Source organism: Saccopteryx bilineata, chromosome 9 (genome assembly GCF_036850765.1).
Source record: "Saccopteryx bilineata isolate mSacBil1 chromosome 9, mSacBil1_pri_phased_curated, whole genome shotgun sequence".
NCBI lineage: Eukaryota > Metazoa > Chordata > Mammalia > Chiroptera > Emballonuridae > Saccopteryx > Saccopteryx bilineata.
The window spans coordinates 43,592,213-43,613,655 of NC_089498.1; the positions used below are offsets into that span (position 1 = coordinate 43,592,213).

At 43.9% G+C, this 21,443-nt stretch overlaps 1 protein-coding gene across 11 annotated transcripts in view; it reads right to left on the minus strand.

Moving 5' to 3' along the window:
* LOC136312590 (zinc finger protein 568-like) overlaps window positions 1–18,988 on the minus strand; it is a 28,917-nt gene extending 9,929 nt beyond the window's left edge. Inside the window, exons 1-4 of one of the 11 annotated variants that reach the window (XM_066242180.1) lie at window positions 18,757–18,988; window positions 17,026–17,079; window positions 8,446–8,566; window positions 76–199 (exon numbers count right to left, since the gene is read on the minus strand). In XM_066242180.1, the coding sequence (XP_066098277.1) occupies window positions 76–199; window positions 8,446–8,520 (199 nt within the window). In that variant the 5' untranslated portion in view covers window positions 8,521–8,566; window positions 17,026–17,079; window positions 18,757–18,988. The other 10 variants (XM_066242178.1, XM_066242179.1, XM_066242177.1 and 7 more) reach the window with 10 other exon arrangements.
* Window positions 18,989–21,443: the final 2,455 nt, after the last annotated feature.

Consider the following 21,443-nt stretch of genomic DNA (forward strand, 5'->3'; position numbering starts at 1 on the left):
CAAAAGAAATTGATAACAAAGAACAGAAAAATTCCAGAGGGCCAAATCTGAATTTTGAGGGGCCGGTCAACTTGCCTAGTGAGATCAGGTTGTTATAATTCTCCAACATCACATCTCGGTACAAACCCCTCTGAGCCGGGTGCAAGCATTCCCACTCCTTTTGAGAAAAGAAAACGGCCACATCTTTGAACTTCAGGTCCTGAAACCACAGACAAATACACTATTTGTAAAATTAATTGATAAAATTTTTACAATGGAATAAAAGAAATTGGAGAAAACAATCAGTAAGGGAACACTCGTGGGAAAATAGGCTATGCTGGACCCTTTAACATGGACAGGTCAGTGTGAGAACAAGAGTGATCAGAGCACAGATTCCTGGTTGTACACATTATTCTTAAACATGCCTCAAGCTATAAATGTAACCTCTTGGCGATATCCTCTTCCCTTTTCCACCCAGGTTCGGGAATAAACAAAGGACAGTGAGTTGGTGTTTTCCAATTAAATAAAACTGCATGCTGAAGTACACAGGATACTCTATGTTGAGAACTTGTGATCATTTTCCTCCCATTCTTCCAATAAAGAAGTTTTTATGAATATCTGAATCACTCAAAAAATCTTATAAAACTTCTACTTCTGAAAGTAGAATTTAAATATAACTTAGTGACTTAATATCCTACAACTCAGGCTCATAAATATGCCAGAATATTAAATCCTAATCACTTTTCCATGTCATCAAAAATAAACATTTTTACTGGTTGTATGACACTCCATGTATCCAATGTTATTATTTTGGGGCACTAGTTTGGACAAGTTGTCCAAGGTTCTTTTGCAGCTATGTGAATCATTATTCTTCAACAATTTATAAATTTGGCTCTATTGTTCATGCTACCGTAAATTATCCCTAACTACGCCTTCTTTGTTCCTGAGCTACCAGAACTGATGGAGGAAGATCCAGACCCACAGTGACGTGACTCAAGAAGAACATAAACTATGTAAGTTCAAAATAGACTCCTTTGGGTCTACCTGGCACGAATTCCTTGGACTATCACAGAACTCTTTTATTTATTTGTTTATTTATTTATTTGACAGAGACAGAAAGAAGGACAGATAGAGACAGACAGACAGGGAGATGAGAAGATCAATGCTTTGTTGTGGCACCTTAGCTGTTCATTGATTGCTTTCTCATATGTGCCTTGACCAAGGGTTTACAGCAGAGTGAGTGACCCCTTGCTCAAGCCACTGACCTTGGGTTCAAGCCAGCGACCTTGGACTTCAAGCCAGTGACCTCTGGGCTCAAGCCAGAGACCATGGGGTCATGCTGATGATCCCACGCTCAAGCCGGATGAGCCTGTGCTCAAGCCAGCAACCTTCAGGTTTCAAACCTGGGTCCTTCCACATCTCAGACCGATGCTCTATCCACTGCACCACCGCTTGGTAAGGCAGAATATCAAATTCTATACAATCAATCTATTATATTCCTGAGTCCTAAAAATCTCAGAGATCTAGAGGTATGGACAAATACTGAGACTGCATCAAATCAACATCAATTACCTTCTCGTCTAACTGGAAAACCCAGGCTTGCAATTGGAATCCTACTTAACTACTCATCTCCATTACATCAAATCAAAGCTCTAACAAGAGAGGTGTATGATTTTCAGCAAGCGTTTGTTTTCCCACTCCATTAGTGGAAGGACATGCACTGAGGAAGATTAAGTGGTTTGGAAAACGAGTATATAATACTTGTTGGAGAACAGGGATACTTATGGGACAGCAGTCTTCGGTAGCATTATTTACTGGAATGGGAAGAACTGGGGAGAGCAAGTTCCTTGAGGAGCTCAGTAAAGCAGGAATTTTCAGGAAAAAGAAATCCACTGTTCAAATCTTCCAAAATAAAACACGCATTCAATAAAAGACAGAAGTATCAATTCACATACATAATGGCTTTTTGGGTTGAAAAGTAGATCATTTATATCCTGGGTTCATCATAGAGAAATGCAGAACTTGATAAAACAAAGGGGCCCCAGCTGGTTGGCTCAGTGGTAGAGCATCAGCAGGCATGTAGGTAGATGTCTTGGGTTCGAATCCTGATCAGGAACCACAGGAGAAGCATATATCTGCTTCTCCACTGCTACTCCTCTTGCTTCTCTCTCTCTCTCTCTCTCTCCCTTTCCCTCTCTCTCTCTCTCTCTCTCTCTTCCCCTCCTGCAGCCATGGTTTGGTTGGAGCGACCTGGCCCAGGCACTGGAGGGTGGCTCCATGGCCTCTGCCTGAGGCACTAAGAAGAGCTCGGTTGCTGAGCAACACAGCAACACCCCAGATGGGCAGAGCATTGCCCCCCCCCCCCCGTGGGCTTGCCAGGTGGATCCCAGCTGGGGCACATGCATGAGCCTGTCTCTGCCTCCCCTCCTCTCAATGAATTAAAAAAAAAAGGGTACGCAAAGGAGGCAGAAGCAAAAGAATCTCCAGACTGACCTCAGAGTGCCCAAAGGACTGAGAATAAATTTTCCTTCCCTCTCCTGTTCTAATCTTTCTGCTTTTGGCACCTTATCTCTCTCTCTCTCTCTCTCTCTCTCTCTCTCTCACACACACACACACACACACACACACACACCTTTTTTGATTTGAGGGAGAAAAACAAATCTTTGTATTCCTTGAACTCCAAGGAATCAACTCTATATATAACGTATTCAGAAGAAACAATGTTCTCACCATGGGGAGCTGATCTGAGCCCAGAAGGGCCTGCCTGACATGTCCTGAGCAGACCCCTGTTCTACAGTCTGGAAGACACGGACATCCTCAACCATAGAGGTACCCTAAGGACATGATGTAGTCCTCAGGTCCGGTAACACAGGACACTTGGGCAGGCCCAGCCCTGGACAATGGTTTCTGCCCAGCCACCCGAAGCCTAACAGATACAGAGCATCTGTTACCTCCTTGGCTTTGTTCCCCTATGCTAGAAATCTCTTTCCACAAAGACCCTGTCCAGAATCACCGATGCTAAGCCAGACAATCCACCAAGATCAGCAGGCCCTGAGCAGCCAAAGCAGAGCTAAGCTACCTAGATGCAGGTTACAGTGGCTTTACATGAACCACAGTCCTCAGAATCCTCATTACTAGCACACCCTGGTTCCCAACCAAGAGTGCCCATGGCTCTTCTGCCTGACATTATTCCCTCTCACACCTACTCCCAAGCCTTACACTGTTGAGAGGCAGCGCTCACTAGGTCTCAAGTACAATTACTGTGCATTAAGCACATTAAGTTTCTGGTAACTTATACCTATAAATTAATCCTGAGGAGAGGCCAATGAATCCTAGTTCAATGGAAACTTTCACTTAAAAAATTGAAGTCATTTACTCAGATTTGCAGCGGCATTGCTGGGATTTAAATCTAGACTTCTCCAACTCTACAGCTGACTGCCTTTCATTTCTGGCTCTTGCAGGTGCAGCTAGGAATTTCCTGACCCTCTAAAAGAACCCTGATCTGAGCTCTACTTAGGGGAGCAGAAAATGCTTGGTCTGTTCTGTTTGCTAGTGCAGAGCACAGCGCTCTATAAGGGGAAATCAGAGGTAGAAAAGGGAAGAAAGAAGCAGTTCTGCAAACAAAATTCCTTTATTCAAAAATCTCAATCAAAGCCCCCATGATTGGCTCAGTGTGGACACTGGGGACACAATGACTTCTACCCAGCATCTGCCCTTCAAAAGCTCCATGTCAGGAAAGAAAACTAGAAAAATAGAGACAATCACAGGACATCAATCTCTGTGGGGGACTGATTGCCATGACCAAATCATCAGCTGAAAAATAATGTACAAAATATTAAAACATTTTGGAATGCAGTGATGAGTTGGTAAACAAGGCAAGTAATCTTCAGTGGCTAAAACTAAGTAAAAAACAGGGAACAAGAGGGATGTGTTCAGCCATTGACACTAATTTTACCAGAAAACCTCTCCTGAACCCAGATGACCTTGAGCCTTGAATGCATGACCTTAAAGAGTAGGCAGAAAGGAAGCCAAACCTACAGCTGGTCAAGATGGGAGTCTAACTGGTCTGTACTGTAAAGATCTGGGACCTCTAGGACCATACCCTCAGGTATTTTCTCATTGTAGAAGCTCTAAGGAAGTTCTAAGGTAGAAATGACAAACTAAAAATAGTGAATAAATAGCTCTTAACAATGCATTGAAATCTGAAAAAGAGGGGATGAGAAGAGAAAAAATAAGGGGAGCTTGTAAAGGAAGTATCTCTTCACCTCTGGTGAGAATCAGAATCAGCTGGGAAACTTGTTAAAAATATGATGCACAAAGTAAATGCTCAATGACTATTTGATGAATAAATGGCCATTGATATTATTAATATCACTCAATGATTCTGAGGGAACTCAAAGTATGGGAGTAATTGTTTAAATATAATGCATGTCGCCCTCACTTGAAATGCAAAATTCCTTACCAGACCTGAAAAACTGTATTATCTGGACCCTGCTTCTTATTTATCTTCATTTAAGGTGCTCTCACTGTCATTCACAATGCGCCCACTAAACTAGCCTCCATTCGACTCCTATTAATTACTTGCTCATCTTAGACCCTTTCAGAAATGTTTCATTTCCCATGAATGTGCTCTGCTCCAAAATCGTGGCATGGCTTGGCAAACTTCTCTGATTCTATTAATTTTTGGTTCTTTGCCCTCATAATCCTTTTATCCATTCCTGAATTACATATTTGTTCATTATACCAGTTTATCTATTGGTATAATTTCTTCAAAAGTGGCCTAGAACTAGCATAATACTTACGTTACTCACCATCACATAATTAATTACCAGCATATAGTTCAATTAAAGTTAATTAAATAATTACTAGATTAAGGGTCTTTCAGTGGAAATGGAAACATTCTACAAGTTCCCTAGAATATTGATAGTTTTACACAACTAAGAAAATTTTATGTAATTCTGAGAAAATTCTAATGGAAATGGAAGATACTATGACAATTATTTATGAGAGATTTTATGGTGTTGTGACAGAACACTTCAGGGCTAGGATACTTGCATGTTAATCCTTGTCCCATGATTTGCTAGCAGCATGACACTGGACAGTTACATAACTACTCAAAAATCAAGAAGGCTCGTCTGAGACAGAAAGATGCTTGTTCTCCAGATGCTCAGTCTAAGGCAGGGGTCCCCAAACGGCCTGCGGGCCGCATGCGGCCCCCTGAGGCCATTTATCTGGCCCCCGCCACACTTCCGGAAGGGGCACCTCTTTCATTGGTGGTCAGTGAGAGGAGCATAGTTCCCATTGAAATACTGGTCATTTTGTTGATTTAAATTTACTTGTTCTTTATTTTAAATATTGTATTTGATCCCGTTTTGTTTTTTTACTTTAAAATAAGATATGTGCATTGTGCATAGGGATTTATTCATAGTTTTTTTTTATAGTCCGGCCCTCCAACGGTCTGAGGGACAGTGAACTGGCCCCCTGTGTAAAAAGTTTGGGGACCCCTGGTCTAAGGTGTCCAAGCTTTATGCAGGCCTGGGTTATTCTCTTTGCTCTTGTTATATGGCCCAGGGTCGTTGAACTGGCCTAGAGCAGGGTGTAGAAAAGAAATGGGGAATCTAGAGAGATGAATAAGCCTGTTGCAACAGGTGAGCAGAGAAGATTTTTCTATGACTAATGGATGGTCGATATCTGGGACCTAATGAAAATGCCAGTTACACTGGGGATGCTGTAAGGTTGTCCTTGGGAAGAACAGCACTCCCATTCTTGGGGGTTGCAAGGAAAATGGACTGACTTTGAACCCTGGCAGTTGTTGGAAGAAAATATTCTCCCTGGAGAAACTGTAACTACAAGTCAGCCTGTGGCTCACATTCACAGTACTAAAGTGCATCTAAAAAACTTACCATCTATGAACCATTAAGGCGGTCTGGTTTGGCAGTGCTGTTGGCAGAAGCAAACATACCCCTATGCAACATTGTGAATGTATTATATGCCACTGGATTCTACACTATAAAATGGTTATCTGTTATATGAATTTTGCTTAAATAAAAAGTTAAATGAAAATGAAACATGTGCCTGACCAGGTGGTGGCGCAGTGGATAGAGCGTCGGATTGGTACACGGAGGACCCAAGTTCAAGACCCCGAGGTCGCCAGCTTGAGCACAGGCTTATCTGGTTTGAGCAAGGCTCGCCAACTTGGACCTAATGTCACTGGCTTGAACAAGGGATCACTCAGTCTGCTGTAGCCCCACGGTCAAGGCACATATGAAAAAGCAATCAATGAACAACTAAGGAGCTGCAACATAGAATTAATGCTTCATATCTCTCTCCCTTCCTATCTGTCTGTCCCTCTCTCTGTCTCTGTCATGAAAAGGAAAAAAAAGAAACATGTAAAGAGGCATAAAGAGTCAGAAAAATAAGTCATGTAGTTGTTTTAACTTTACATTATATTAAAAAATTTTAATGAAATATTGGGGATAAAAATATCACATCAACAAAGATCCATGTTACATAGAGAATGCCAAAAAATATAAAACAAGAATTTAACATATTTTTTATAAAAGTGGTAAGATGGTAAGAAACAAAACTCCACAAAATGAGAGGTAGATTTAAAAGAAAAAAAAAACTTCTAGAGAAACCACAATACTTAACATTAAATTACACAATGGCTGGAATAAATATTCTCTGAAGAGTAAAATTACTGGACTGAAAGATAGAAACACATTATGCAGCATGCTGTCAAGAAAGACAATGTGGGAAAGTATAAGAGAAGCTAAGAATATAAACTGAGAAGGTTTAAGAGATATCAAACTAGAGTTCCACAAGGAAAAAAGCAGTAGAACTGAGAAAAGGCAGTAATTGAATACATAATGGCTAAGAAACTTTCAGAACTGGCAAAAGAAAGCATTATTCAGAAGTCCAATAAGTTTTAAATAGAATAAGTAAAAAGAAATCCTAGATGATTATTTCAAAACTGCAGAGCATTAAAAACAATAGAATACTTTAAAAGCAATTTTAGACTAAAGAAACATTGTATACAAAAGAACAACAGATCTAGGAGTCTGACTCAGCAGGCTGACAGCTGTGGGGGGGGGGGGGAGGGCTGGGTGAGAGGGGTGGAGAGGTTGAGCAAAAAAGAAGAAAAAAAGGCCTGACCAGGCGGTGGCACAGTGGATAGAGCATTGGACTGGGATGTGGAGGACCCAGGTTCGAGACCTCGAGGTCACCAGCTTGAGCGTGGGCTCATCTGGTTTGAGCAAAAGCTCACCAGCTTGAACCCAAGGTCGCTGGCTCGAGCAAGGGGTTACTCGGTCTGCTGAAGGCCTGTAGTCAAGGCACATATGAGAAAACAACCAATGAACAACTAAGGTGTTGCAACGAAAAACTGATGATTGATGCTTCTCATCTCTCTCCGTTCCTGTCTGTCCCTATCTATCCCTCTCTCTGACTCTCTCTCTGTCTCTATAAGAAAAACAAAAGGAGAATAAAAGAAAACTTATGAACACGAAAAACAGTGTGGTGACTGTGCTCGGGTAGGGAGTTAGAGGAGGGTGTAGGGGGAAAATGGTGATGGATAAAGACTCAATTTGAGGGGCGAATACACAATATGAACAGGGAGATATATTGTAGAACAGGGCAGCTAAAGTCTGTACAATTGGGTTACTCAGCGTTACCCCAATAAATTCAATTAAAAAAAGAACAACAGATGACTATTCAATAGCAACAATGTTATCCAGAATACAGCAGACTATATCAGTAGGATAAAAAAATTATCTTTGACAAATGAAGGCAAATAAAGGTATTAAAAAAAACCTAGAAATTAATTAAAGTATGTATGTACTTCCATCTGAAGGAAAATGATCCCAGGTAGAGGGTTTGAGATATAATAATGGTGAATGAAGGAAGTGGTAGGTAATATGTGGGTAACATAAACTAACATTCAAATATACAATAATAATAACATGGCAGCAGAGCAGGTGCATATTACACTCACCTTCTCCCAGGACCAAACTGGAGTTTAACTAAATTTAAGAATAATCATCCTGAAAAACCAACTCAAGACAAAATGAAAAGGATTCTATAACCAAGGATTCACAAAAGAAGCCACATCAAGGAAGGGCAGAGATGTGAAAAAGCCTGGCTCAGCTCCTGCGGGCAGCAGCTGAGGCTCTGTGGGGCGATTAACTCCGAGAAGGGAGGGGCCTAAACCCCAAGCCTGGTTCCTAGCCAAGAGCACCAGAGCCGGGAACAGGCACCCACACGGAATTCAGCTGTGAAAAGTGGCAAGGCTTCTGTCTTTCAGAAAGAGACAAAAGTTTATAGAGATGAGGGTACTCTCTTAAAGGACCAATGCAGAACCTCGTGTTCACAACCACTTACTCTGGACTCCAGCAAAGGGAAGGCTAGAAAAACAAGGAGAGTCTGAGGTCGGGGGCTCTGGGAAGAGACAGAGTGAGGGATACACACCAAGACCTGTGTGCAGTCATTCTCCAGTATCAGTTTCCACCTTTCTTGGATGGAGCTCTGCCGTTCCTGCAGCATCAGCCTCAGGGAAAGCAATGGCACTACCCTGGAGAATCTCTCTTCTCCCAAACGACAGAGAATAGGCCCCGAAGAAGTCAGTGGTCTTGGCTGGGGAGTAGAGGTCTGGACAAACTTGGAGGGGGTGACAGTGACTTGGCTGTTTAGCTTCGAGGCGGGAGCTCTTCCACCCACTTTCCCAAGAATCTAGTACATCCCCTTCACTGGAAGTTCAGTGGAGCCACTGCCACGGTTGTTGGCAGGCCAGACCTCCAGGCTCCGAAGCCCACACCCAACACCATCCAATTCCCGCTGGCTCCACCTTGCTGTGGTCAAAGGACAAATCCGGGACAGAGTGAGACCTGTGGCTCTGGGGTGGGGACTACACCACCACCTCTCTCCCCTAAGACCTGACCGGCAGCTCCTCCACAGGGGAGATCCGCTAGCCCCATCCTCCCTAATCTACCTGAGGCTCTTACAGTGACCAAGCCTAACAAGCAGCCAGCAGCCAGAAGCAGCCAGAGGTGGATCTCAGGGAGCCTTGGATCTTTTGCTGACCTGCCTCTGGGCTTGGTGCTGGTAAAAGCCGGACTTGGTGCACAGCTTGGTCTTTCCACATGCACCTAAGCTCAGCAATGGCAGCCACAAACTGCGGATCACTGGTAGCTCCAAACAGGTTGCTAAGGGCCAGTCACAGGCAGCAACTTACATTGGCCTGCACCAGGTTCCCTCCTAAGAGGCCCAGAATCAACACTCCGTGGTCAGCTTCAGACAACATCAGAGCAAGATCCATAGCTTTACAAGCAGTATATCCAAAGGGGGAGCTGGTTAAGCACCAAAATCAGCTGAGGTGAATTCTGCTTCCCGTGATCAGCACCTGTACAACAGCTCACATGCATTGGTTGAGGCAAAGCCCCATGTCAGCCAGCCTCAGGGTCAATCCCATGCACATGGGCTAATAGCAACCAAGACTCAATTATAAAGGGAGGGTCTAGAGCCTGACCAGGAGGTGACACAATGGATGAAGTGTTGGCCTGGGAGGCAGAGGACCCAGGTTTGAGACCCCGAGGTCACTGGCATGAGTGTGGGATCATAGACATGACCCCATGGTCGCTGGCTTGAGCCCAAGGTTGCTGGCTTGAGCAAGGGGTCACTGGTTTGGCAGCAACCCCCAGGTTAAGGCACATACAAGAAAGCAATCAATGAACAACTAAGGTGCTGCAACAAAAAATTGATGCTTTACATCTCTCTCCCTTCATGCCTATCGTCCCTGTCTGTCCCTCTCTTTCTTGCTAAAAACAAACAAACAAAACAAAAGAACAAAAGGAGGACCAACATAACACACACAAGGGACATTCCTGAAGCACAGACCTCAGGTGATCAAGGAGTATGTACCACTGGACCCAAAACAACGCCTACCATAAAAAGCCACCCCACGAAGACTAGGAATCATAGCAGATCTATCTAATACATGGAAACACACACACACACACACACACACACACACACACACACATGCCAAAAATGAGGAGAAAAAGAAACAGTCCACAAATGACAAAACAGGAGAAACGGAGCTAAGCAACTTATCAGATACAGAGTTCAAAGTAATGATTATATGGAAGCTCAAGGAAGAAAGTAAGAAATTCAAAAAGAGATAGCAAGCATAAAAAAGGACATAGAAACCATAAAAAGGAACCAGTTAGAAATGAAGGATACAATACCTGACATCAAGAACACACTGGAAGGAAAAACAGTAGGTTGGATGAGCAGAGGATAGAATCAGAGATTTAAAAGACAAGGTAGAAAAAAACACCCAATCGGAGTAGCAAATAGAAAGAAATTTAAAAGAATGAGGAGAGTTTAAGGGATTGTGTGACAACACGCAATGTAACAATATCCATATCACAGGGGTACTAGAAGGAGAAGAGAGAGTAAGGGAATCAAGAACCTATTTGAAGAAATAATGACCAAATATTTCCCTAACCTGGTGAAGAAAAAAGACAAGTCCAGGAAGTGCAGAAGAGTCTTAAACAAGATGGACCCAAAGAAGCCCACATCATGGCACATCATAATAAAAATGGCAAAGGTTAAAGGCAAAGAGAAAATCTTAAGAGCAGCAAGAGAAAAGCAGTTACTTACTTAAATGGCTGTCTGTCAGCTGATTTCTCAGTGAAAACATTTCAGGTCAGAAGGAATTGGCATGAAATATTCAAAGTAATAAAAAACAAGGGCCTACAACCAAGACTACTTTACCCAGCAATGCTATCATTTAAAATTGAAAAGGAGGTCCTGGCCTGTAGGCTCAGTGGTAGAGTGTCAGCCTGGTGTATGGTTGTCTTGGGTTCAATTCCCAGTAAGGGCACACAGGAGAAGCACCCATCTGCTTCTGCACCCCGCCGCCTCTCGCTTCTCTCTCCTTCCCCCCCCTTTCTCCCCTTCCTGCAGTCATGGCTTGACTGGAGCAAGTTGGCCCTGGGTGCTAAGGATGGCGCCATAGCCTCTGCCTCGGGTACTAAAAAGAGCTCGGTTGCTGAGCAACAGAGCAATGCTCTAGTTGGGCAGAGCACTGCCCCTTAGTGGGCTTGTTGGGTGGATCCCAGTTGGGGTGTACGAGTGAGTCTCTCTGCCTCCCTTCCTCTCACTGAATAATAAAAAAAAAAAATTGTAAAGGCAATAACAAGCTTCTCAGACAAGAAAAAGATAAATGAGTCTGTTATCACCAAACCAGCGTACAAGAAATGTTAAAAGACCTGAGAAGAAAAAGAAGACAGAAGAAAGCAGGAAGAAGAAAGAAGAAAACAGAGGAACATAGGTTAAAAGAATAAAACGACAATAAATATATACCTATCAATAATCACTTTAAAGCCTAACCTGTGGTGGCACAGTGGATAGAGCATCAGACTGGGATGCAGAGGACCCAGGTTCAAAACCCTAAGGTCACCAGCTTGAGCGTGAGCTCATCTGGCTTGAGCAAGGGGTCACTTGGTCTGCTGTAGCCCTCGGTCAAGGCACATATGAGAAAACAATCAATGAACAACTAAGGTGCTGCAACAAAGAATTGATGCTTTTCATCTCTCTCCCTTCCTGTCTGTCTATCCCTATCTGTCCCTCTCTGTCTCCGTCACACACACACACACAAAATATATTTCATACAAATGGAAATTAAAAAAAAAGAAAGAAAAGCTGGGGTAGTAATACTGTACTTATAAATAGACTTTAAAACAAAGGCTATAATAAGAGACAAAGAAGGAGACTACATAATGTTAAAGAGAGCTATCAACAAGATATAAGCCTTGTAAACATTTATGCACTCAAGGTGGGAACACCTAAATAGGTAAAGCAAATCTTGATGGACATAGAGAGAGATCAACAACAATGAGTCATGGTAGGGGATTTTAACACCCCATTGACATCAATGGATGGATCTTCCAGACAAAAAATCAACAAGGAAATGGCATCCTTAAATGACACATTAGATCAGCTGGATTTAATCGATATCTTCAGAGCATTTCACCCCAAAGCAGTGGAACGTAAATTCTTTTCAAACACAAATGGAACATTTTCTGGGATAGATCACGTTAGATATAAAACAGGTTGCAATAAATTTAAGACTGAAATCATATCAAGCATCTTCTCTGACCATTATGGTGTGAAACTAGCAAGCAATCACAAGAAAAAACCCCAAAACAAAACAGACATGGAGGCTAAAAAGATGTTACTAAACAATAAATGGGTTAACAATGAGATGAAGGAACAAATCAAACATACTCTGAAAGAAACAATAATGAAAACACAACAACCCAAAATCTATGGGACTCAGAGAAAGCCGCCTGAACAGGGAAATTCATAGCATGTACAGGCCCACCTCAAGAAACAAGAAATATCTTAAATGCACAATCTAATGTTACAATGAAAGGAACTTGAAAAACAACAACAAACAAAGCCTAAAGTGAGTACATGAAAGGAAATACTAGAGATCACAGCCAAAATAAATAAAATAGAACTGAAACAAAATACAAAAGATCAATAAAACCAAGAGTTGGTTCTTTGAAAAGATAAATAAGATTAAAAAACCTTTAACCAGGCCCTGGCCGGTTGGCTCAGCGGTAGAGCGTCAGCCTGGCGTGTGGGGGACCCGGGTTCGATTTCCGGCCAGGGCACATAAGGAGAAGCGCCCATTTGCTTCTCCACCCCCACCCCCCACCTTCCTCTCTGTCTCTCTCTTCCCCTCTCGCAGCCAAGGCTCCACTGGAGCAGAGATGGCCCGGGCGCTGGGGATGGCTCCTTGGCCTCTGCCCCAGGCGCTAGAGTGGCTCTGGTCGCGGCAGAGCGACCCCCCAGAGGGGCAAAACACCACCCCCTGGTGGGCAGAGCATCGCCCCTGGTGGGCGTGCCGGGTGGATCCCGGTCGGGCGCATGCGGGAGTCTGTCTGACTGTCTCTCCCCGTTTCCAGCTTCAGAAAAATACAAAAACAAAAACAAAAACAAAAAAACCTTTAACCAGACTCATCAAGAAAAAAAAAGAGAGGACCCAAATAAATAAATTCAGAGATGAAAGAGAAGTAACAACAGACACCAAAGAAACACAAAGCATTGTAGGAAAATATTACAAACAACTATATACCAACAAACTGGACAATCTAAGTGAAATGGATAAATTTCTAGAAACATACAATCTTCCAAAACTGAATCAAGAAGAATCAGAGAATCTGAATAGACAGATTACAGCCAGTGAAATTGAAGCAGCAATAAAAAAACTCCCAACTAACAAAAGTTCTAGACCCGATGGTTTCATTGGTGAATTTTACCAAACATTCAAATGTTTTCCCTAAGATCAGGAACAAGACAGACTATCTGTTATCATCCCACCATGAAAGCTGGAAGGCCCACTAGTGGGCAGGAGGGACCAGGTTGACCAGCACTGCAAGAGTGGGCGGTTTTTATAAAAAGGTTCACCATCACAGGGATAGAACGTCAGTCTGGGATGCAGAGGAGCCAGGTTCGAAACTCTAAGGGTGCCAGCTTGTGCACAGGCTCATCTGGCTTAAGCGTGGGCTCACCAACTTGAGCACGGGGTCATTGGCTTGAGTGTGGGATCATATATATGACTCCATGGTCGCTGACTTGGGCCCAAAGGTTGCTGGCTTGAAGCTCAAGGTCACTGCCTTAAGCAAGGGGTCACTAGCTCTGTTGTAGCCCCCCCATCATCAAGGCACATATGAGAAAGCAATCAATGAACAACTAAGGTGCCAAAACGAAGAACTGAAGCTTATCTCTTTCCCTTCCTATCTATCACTATCTGTCCCTCTCACACACACACACACAAAATACACACACACACACACACACAGGAAATGTGTTAAATTTGATGGCACTAAAAGTGAGAATTTAAAGGCTAGAATTGAGCCTGACTAGGTGGTGGCGCAGTGGATAGAGCATCAGACTGGGATGTGGAGGACTCAGGTTCGAGAACCCAAGGTTGCCAGCTTGAACGTGGGCTCATCTGGTTTGAGCAAAGCTCACCAGCTTGGACCCAATGTCGCTGGCTTGGGCAAGGGGTTATTCGGTCTGCTGTGGTCCTACGGTCAAGGCACATATGAGAAAGCAATCAATGAACAACTAAGGTGCCACAAAGAAAAACTAATGATTGATGCTTCTCATCTCTCTCCCTTCCTGTCTGTCTGTCCCTATCTATCCCTCTAACTCTCTCTCTGTCTCTGTAAAAAAAAAAAAAGTTAGAATTGACTCTACAAACTGACAGAAAGCAGGAATAGCCACCTATAACTGACTCAGGACGACAAACCCCAATATTTAAGAAGTGCTACAAAGCATTAGAGGGAATAAAAAACTGGAAATATAAAACTTAACAGAAAAATTATAAATAACATGAAAAATACTCCAGAGGAGAGAATGTGAGAAAGGCTAAGCCTCTCTTAAATGGATGGGAATGTTCTTCATACTACTTTTAACCATCTCCTAGATAAGTTTCAAGTTTCTCTTCAGGCGCTCCCCCAAAGTTCCTCACTGTGACTGTGGATGCCAGCCCAGGGCAGGAACCTGGAAAGCAAAGAATCCTGTTCTGCAGCTGTAGGAAGATCCCAGCTCCAGCTCTATTTAAGTCAGACCCCAGCAGTAGTTCAGGGAGCCATACTCTTCTTTAGTGTGTGCTCTCTTGATGCATCAAGCTCCTGACCTTTTTTCCTTTCCCTCCACCTTTTTTTTTTTTCTTCCTAAGTTAGAAACGGGGAGGCAGTCAGACAGACTCCCGCTTGTGCCCGACCGGGATCCACCCAGCACGCCCACCAGGGGGCAATGCTCTGCCCATCTGGGTCCTTGCTCTGATTGTGGCGGGAGCCATTTTAGCGCCGGAGGCAGAGGCCATGGAGTGGTCCTCAATACCCAGGGCCAACTTTGCTCCAATGAAGCCTTGGCTGCAGGAGGGAAAGAGAGAGATAGAGAGGAAGTAGAGGGAGTAGGGCGGAGAAGCTGATGGACGCTTCTCCTGTGTGCCCTGGCCAGGAATCAAACCCGGAACTTTCATACACCGGCCAGACCTCTACTGCTGAGCCAACAGGCCAGGGCCTCCACCTCTTCTTCTGAATGTTGCACCTCCTCTCTTTTATTTTTTTAGTGAGACAGACAGCTAGACAGACAAAAAGGGAAAGAGACAAGAAGCATCAACTTGTAGTTGTGGCACTTTAGTTGTTCATTGATTGCTTCTCATACGTGTCTTAATGGGGCAGGCGGGAGGGCTCTAGCTGAGACAGTGACTCCTTGCTCAAGCCAGCGATCATGGGGTCATGTGTATGAGGCCAGGCACAGCTGGTGACCTCAGGTTTCAACATCTCAGATCAACACTCTATCCACTGTGCCACCACTGGTCAGGCAACAGCTAATACCTTAAAGATTAAATTGTATGGATAAAAAAGAAAAGTACTTTAGGAAAATTTGAGTGACTTCTTTATTTTTATAGTAGGGAAGACGTTTTGGCATGACATAAAGGGAAGACACATTTTTTTGCAAACTGAATCCAAAAACATACAAAATAGATTGTAAAAAAAACAACAACATAAATGACAAAGAGAAAATACGCTTGACATGTAAACTTGTTTAAAATAAATCAAGAGCCCTGGCCGGTTGGCTCAGTGGTAGAGCGTCAGCCTAGTGTGCAGAGGACCCGGGTTTGATTTCCGGCCAGGGCACACAGGAGAAGCGCCCATCTGCTTCTCCACCCCTCCGCCGCGCCTTCCTCTCTGTCTCTCTCTTCCCCTCCCGCAGCCAAGGCTCCATTGGAGCAAAGATGGCCCAGGCGCTGGGGATGGCTCTGTGGCCTCTGCCCCAGGCGCTAGAGTGGCTCTGGTCGCAATATGGCGACGCCCAGGATGGGCAGAGCTTCGCCCCTGGTGGGCGTGCCAGGTGGATCCCGGTCGGGCGCATGCGGGAGTCTTCTCCCTGTTTCCAGCTTCAGAAAAATGCAAAAAAATAAAAAATAAAAAAAAATAAAAATAAATCAAGAAAGTGGAGAGATGAAATTAGTAGCCAATTTAGAGATCCCAGTTGTATCATTGATTAGTGTGTAATTTTGGGGGCAACCGATTTAACAGAACTGACTTCCTCATCTGTCAACTTAGAATAATAGCATATTTTATCAATTCTATAATGCTACTGATTGTAGAGCCACCATTACTTTACACTCCAGAAAAGAAAACAAATGCCATCAATGAAACTATGACTTGCCAGAAATTGTAAAACCCATTTGGAGCTGGAAAAAAAAAGTGCATCATAGATTAATGAACTACAGTAGGACCTGTCTTATGGGTTGTTATGTGGATTCAACAAGATTACACACGTAAAGAACTTCAAAGTATAAGTGGCTTAAAGCAAACACAGTAAGTTAGTAACATGTATCAGTTCTATCAGTAACATGATCTCATTCTGAAAACAAACTTACATACCTAAACAAAATAACTTGAAAATATTAATAATGACTATCTCTAGATGGTGGGACCATGGATAACAAACTTTCTTAATAACCTTCTCAAATTTTGAAATTTTTGCAAGAATCCTATATTAACTTAAACATTAGAAAGTGCAATTAGCTTATTTCTATCTTGGAGGAAAATATCTAGAACTGAAGTGGGCAAGCAGGCACCCCAGGCTATTAGAAATTTGGAAGCCAATAGGCTATTCCATGTGACCCTGGAGGGGACAACAAAGAAATTAGTGAGATGAAAGCGAGTAACCTTAGTCTCTTGGTCAACTTCCCTGCCCAATCACTGAGGCACATTCTGTCAAGATCATTTCTGGAATGAACAAAACCCAGGGAAATGAAAATTCCAGATCATCAGAGCCCTGGTTTAGGCTCCTGTCTGATTTAGAGAAACTAGTCCATAAATGTGGTTTCCTCTTCTCTTCTCCTTACTCTAAATCACTACAGTAACTCTTTCAGATAGAATTCTAAATTAGGATAATGTTCTGAAAACCAAGAAGCCCTTTTTCCAAGAAGAAAGTGCCACATACAACTTACCTCTGCCATGATTTTTGATGCACAGTGGCTCTTTTCCCGTCCTGTTCTGGATTCTTAGAGAAGAAAAAGAGTGAAAAAATATTAGTAAGCTAGGAGACAACAGTCCCTACCTGGTTCCCTGAGGACCCCAAGTCAAGACAGATCCCTGCCCTACGTCCCTACGCCAGGTACCAACAGGGAGCTCAGAGCTAAAGAAGCCTGCAACTCCACTAACCTCTCCCATCATGACAAAGAAGAGCTGGTGACTTTCCGGGCCCTAATGGGAATCCTGGGCGAGAATCCCAGACTGTGCCTGCCTTCCTCCCCAACAGCTTGAGTTTGGGTTCTTCTGGGCCCAGTATATTGTACTGTGCCCAGATCTGTGGCTCCAAGGCACAGCCTGAATGAATCCATCTGTCTGAGTCCCAACACACCTATCTTCTAGGCTGGGGGCACCTCTTGGGACAGGATCTCCAGCGACCACGTGTGAAAGAACAAAGTGTGAGTAGGAGGGGCGCCTAGGCCCAAGCTCTACAAATTCGCAGATCAGGAGAAACTGCCCCTCAGCGAAGGCCATTCACAGCGCTGGAGAGCGAAAGGCGGCGGTTTGTAAGTTTCGGCTGAGAGCAACGAAGGCTCAAAAAGCAGCAGGGGCCTGAGGTAGACGTCAGCACCCATCCACCACCCGACCGCGCCTAGCGCTGACCAAGAATCTATTTATACAAAGAGGGCGCCCTTCCCAGCCTGACCCCAAAGGCAGAGGCAGCGCCGCGGTTACACGGGGCTCTCACGCAGAGACAGAGTCCCCCTTGGACGGTGCACTCACGGCCGCCCCACGGGCACTGCTCACAATCCACGTCGGGGGAATCCCGCACGGGCTTCCTGCCCATGCAGGACACCAGACAGCTGCGACCCCCGACTTCCCGACACCGCAGGCCTGGAACCGCATCCACCTCGTGCAAGCGCGCGGCGGGTTCCTACCGGGAGGTCGGACACGCGGCCTCGACAACCCCCTCCCCCGACGCCCGTTCTTTTTACGGGGTGAGCACGCAGGCTGGACTTGCCCGACAGCCACCCACATTCAAGACTCCAGGCAGACCCAGCCCGGCTCCGGGTTTCCCCAACGTCCCTTTCTCCCGGGTCTCGGCACCCAAGTCTGATCGAATCCTCCACAAACCAGCGAGCTAGGCCGCCCGGGACACCCCGACCCTTTGCGTCCCAACTCCGTCCAGCTCGCCGCGGGCCAGCCAGCTCCGGCTCAAACGGCACGTGCCGCGGAGCGGCCAGGGAAATGTAGTCCAGAGGAGGGGAAGTCAGCCGGGCTCCTCCGTCGGGGCGCGTTCCGAGCCTCCGGCGAAGCTCAGTGCCGCTCGCCCAGGGCCCCGAGCATCCTCGGAGGACCTGAACGAAGGGTTAAGACCAAGTTGAGGGCTGCGGAGGCTCCCGAGGTAGACAGCCCACGGCCGGGGAAAGTGCGGGACGGCCCTTCACCAAAGCCTCCCGAGACCTCGAAGTTAACCCGTCGGCAAGTCCTCGCCCCAAGCTGGGAGATGCCCAGAGGCCCCTGAGAACTGGGGTTAAAACCCAGGAAGCCGACTGACCTAAGTTCTCTCCACCAGGAGCCGCGCTCTGAGCTCGGGACCAGAAGAAGAGGACTGCACCGCGCTACACACTTAGGAGCCCTCCCAGACCTGGGCGGTCCAGCCTTTGGCGCCCCCCAATCCTGGTCGTGCTGGGTGAACATGCTCAACTTTTCGGCTGAGAATGTGCTCCTCTGTCCCAGGCGCCGCCGGGAAGTGTAGTCTTCAGTCAGGAAGGCCACAACACTGCAGCCAGATGTCCCGTCCCAGCACAATTTGAGCGGTGGAGCCTGGAAGCGGCTGAGTCCACCCTGGAGGCTTCCGGGAAATGTAGTCCCGGCCTTGCAAATTGGGATGTGGCGGGAGAAGAGACTGAAGGCTGACTGGCTTGAGCAGTGGAGGCAGGAGTCTGCGAAGGGACTGGGGTGGGAGCGGGTGACGGAGGACAACCCTGGGTCCAGAGCAGAAATAATGGAGTACCAATACAAACTGTATCTACCACGTAATACTGTTTTGAAACTTTTTATAAGTACGTAAATATAGAAAGGCAGTTAATAAACTGGAAAGTTACACTAACATTTGTTAACAAGTAGTTAATTTCTAGGGCAAGTAATTGTGATTTTGTTTTTCGTTTTTACTTTAGTATTCTCATTTTTAGCTATTCTCATGTCCTTCTTTTGAAACATTACTTATTACATTTTGTTACATATATAATGAATAAGTATTAACTCTGAAACTGATGAACCAGAAAACAAAATGTGGACCAGATTTTACAAATTCACAATTTGGTTCTAAGAGATAAATGAAACACAATATTGATAAACAACAGCAAAACAAAAATAAATAAGTAAAAGCAAAAATATTAGAAATAAGAAAGGTTAAACCACATAGAATTTAAAGGAATTTTGAGGCTATTATGTGCAACTCTAGAACCACAGTAGAGGTAATTGTAGAGTTTTTAATAAAATTTCAATTATTAATTCTAGTAAGAAGTAGAAAACCTGAACAGAGCAATAACAATAAAATTTAAATACACATTAAAATATGTGCTATTGAAAAGGTTCCAGATGATTACATTTGAGTTTTAGCTAATTTTCGAACTCAAGATGATTATGTAATTTATTTAGATCCTAGGAAAAGATGGAATGTTTTCTAATTAATTTTGTCCAACTAATATAAAATCTGATAAAGAGAGGCCAAATGAAAAGTATTATCCATTATGCATTAAAAGATAAACTGAAGCAGGCCCTGGCCGGTTGGCTCAGCGGTGGAGCGTCAGCCTGGCGTGTGGGGGACCCGGGTTCGATTCCCGGCCAGGGCGCGCAGGAGAGGCGCCCATTTGCTTCTCCACCCCCACCCCTTCCTTCCTCTCTGTCTCTCTCTCTTCCCCTCCCACAGCCAGGGCTCCATTGGAGCAAAGATGGCCCGGGCGCTGGGGATGGCTCCTTGGCCTCTGCCCCGGGCGCTGGAGTGGCCCTGGTCGAGGCAGGGCGACGCCCTGGAGGGGAAGAGCATCGCCCCCTGGTGGGCAGGGCGTCTCTCCCCGTTTCCAGCTTCAGAAAAATACAAAAAAAAAAAAATACAAAAAAAAAAGATAAACTGAAGCACATACAATTTTCAATTTTAAGCATACAATAGATTTGAATCAGGCAGCATCAAACCAAAGTGGTTAGGAATGCTTCATCAACAGAACTAGTAGAGGGATTTTTTTTTTATATAGAGAAGACCTGGAAGCAAAGCAAGGAAATTATTTGATTGGTATAGCTTAAGTACTTGCATTATTTGGGAAAGATAAATTGACAATTTGTGATTGGGTGTTTTTAAACTTTTTCTTTGAAATTGAGTCATTTACTTTGTATTAGTTTTTGGTTTGCTTATATAGGGACAAAGGCTTTATGGTTTCTGTCTTTAATAACTTTAACATTTGTGCTGATTATTTATGCAAAAACTCCAAATAAGAGGCTGATTTCTATAATGTAGTATAAAATTTGTAAAATAAATTTCATCAAAGGATTTGTTAGAAAAACTTTAAGAAACCCGGTGACAAAATGTAATCTATAAACAAATTAAGGGAGAATAAAGAAATACATATATTAAATTTTGGTTCTTTCTCCTGTTTTCTTGATGAGTCTGGTTAAAGGTTCATCAAACTTGTTTACCTTTTCAAAGAACCGGCTCCTGATTTCATTGAACTTTCATATTGTTTTAACCTCTATGTCATTTATTTCTTCTCTGATCTTCATTATTTCCTTCCTTCCACTTCCTCTGGGTTTTCTTTGTTGTTCTTTTTCTAGTCCATTTAGGTGCAGGGTTAGACTGAGATTTTTCTTGCTTCTTGAGATATGTGTTTAATGCTGTGAACCTCTCTGTCAGGACTGCCTTCACTGTGTCCATAGATTTTGGGTTGTTGTATGTTCATTTTCATTTTTTTTCTAGGAATTTTCTGATTTTTTCCCTGATCTCATTGCTAACTGATTCATTTTTTAATAACATGCTATTTAGCCTCTAAGTGTTTAAATATTTTCCAGTTTTTCTCTTGTAGTTGATTTCTAGTTTCATGCCTTTGTAGTCAGAGAAGATGCTTGATGTGATTTCAATTTTCTAAGTTTATTGAGATTTCTTTTGTATACTAACATGTGACCTATCTTAGAGGATATACCTTGTGTACTTGAAAAGAAAATATTTATATATTCTGCCTCCTTGGGGTGAAATGTTCTGAAGATATTAAAACCAGTTGATCTAGTGTGTCATTTAAGGCCACTGTTTATTTGTTGATTTTCTGTCTGGAGGATCTATTTAGTGATGTCAGTGTGGTGTTAAAATCTCCCACCATTACTGCATTGCTGTCAATCTCTCCC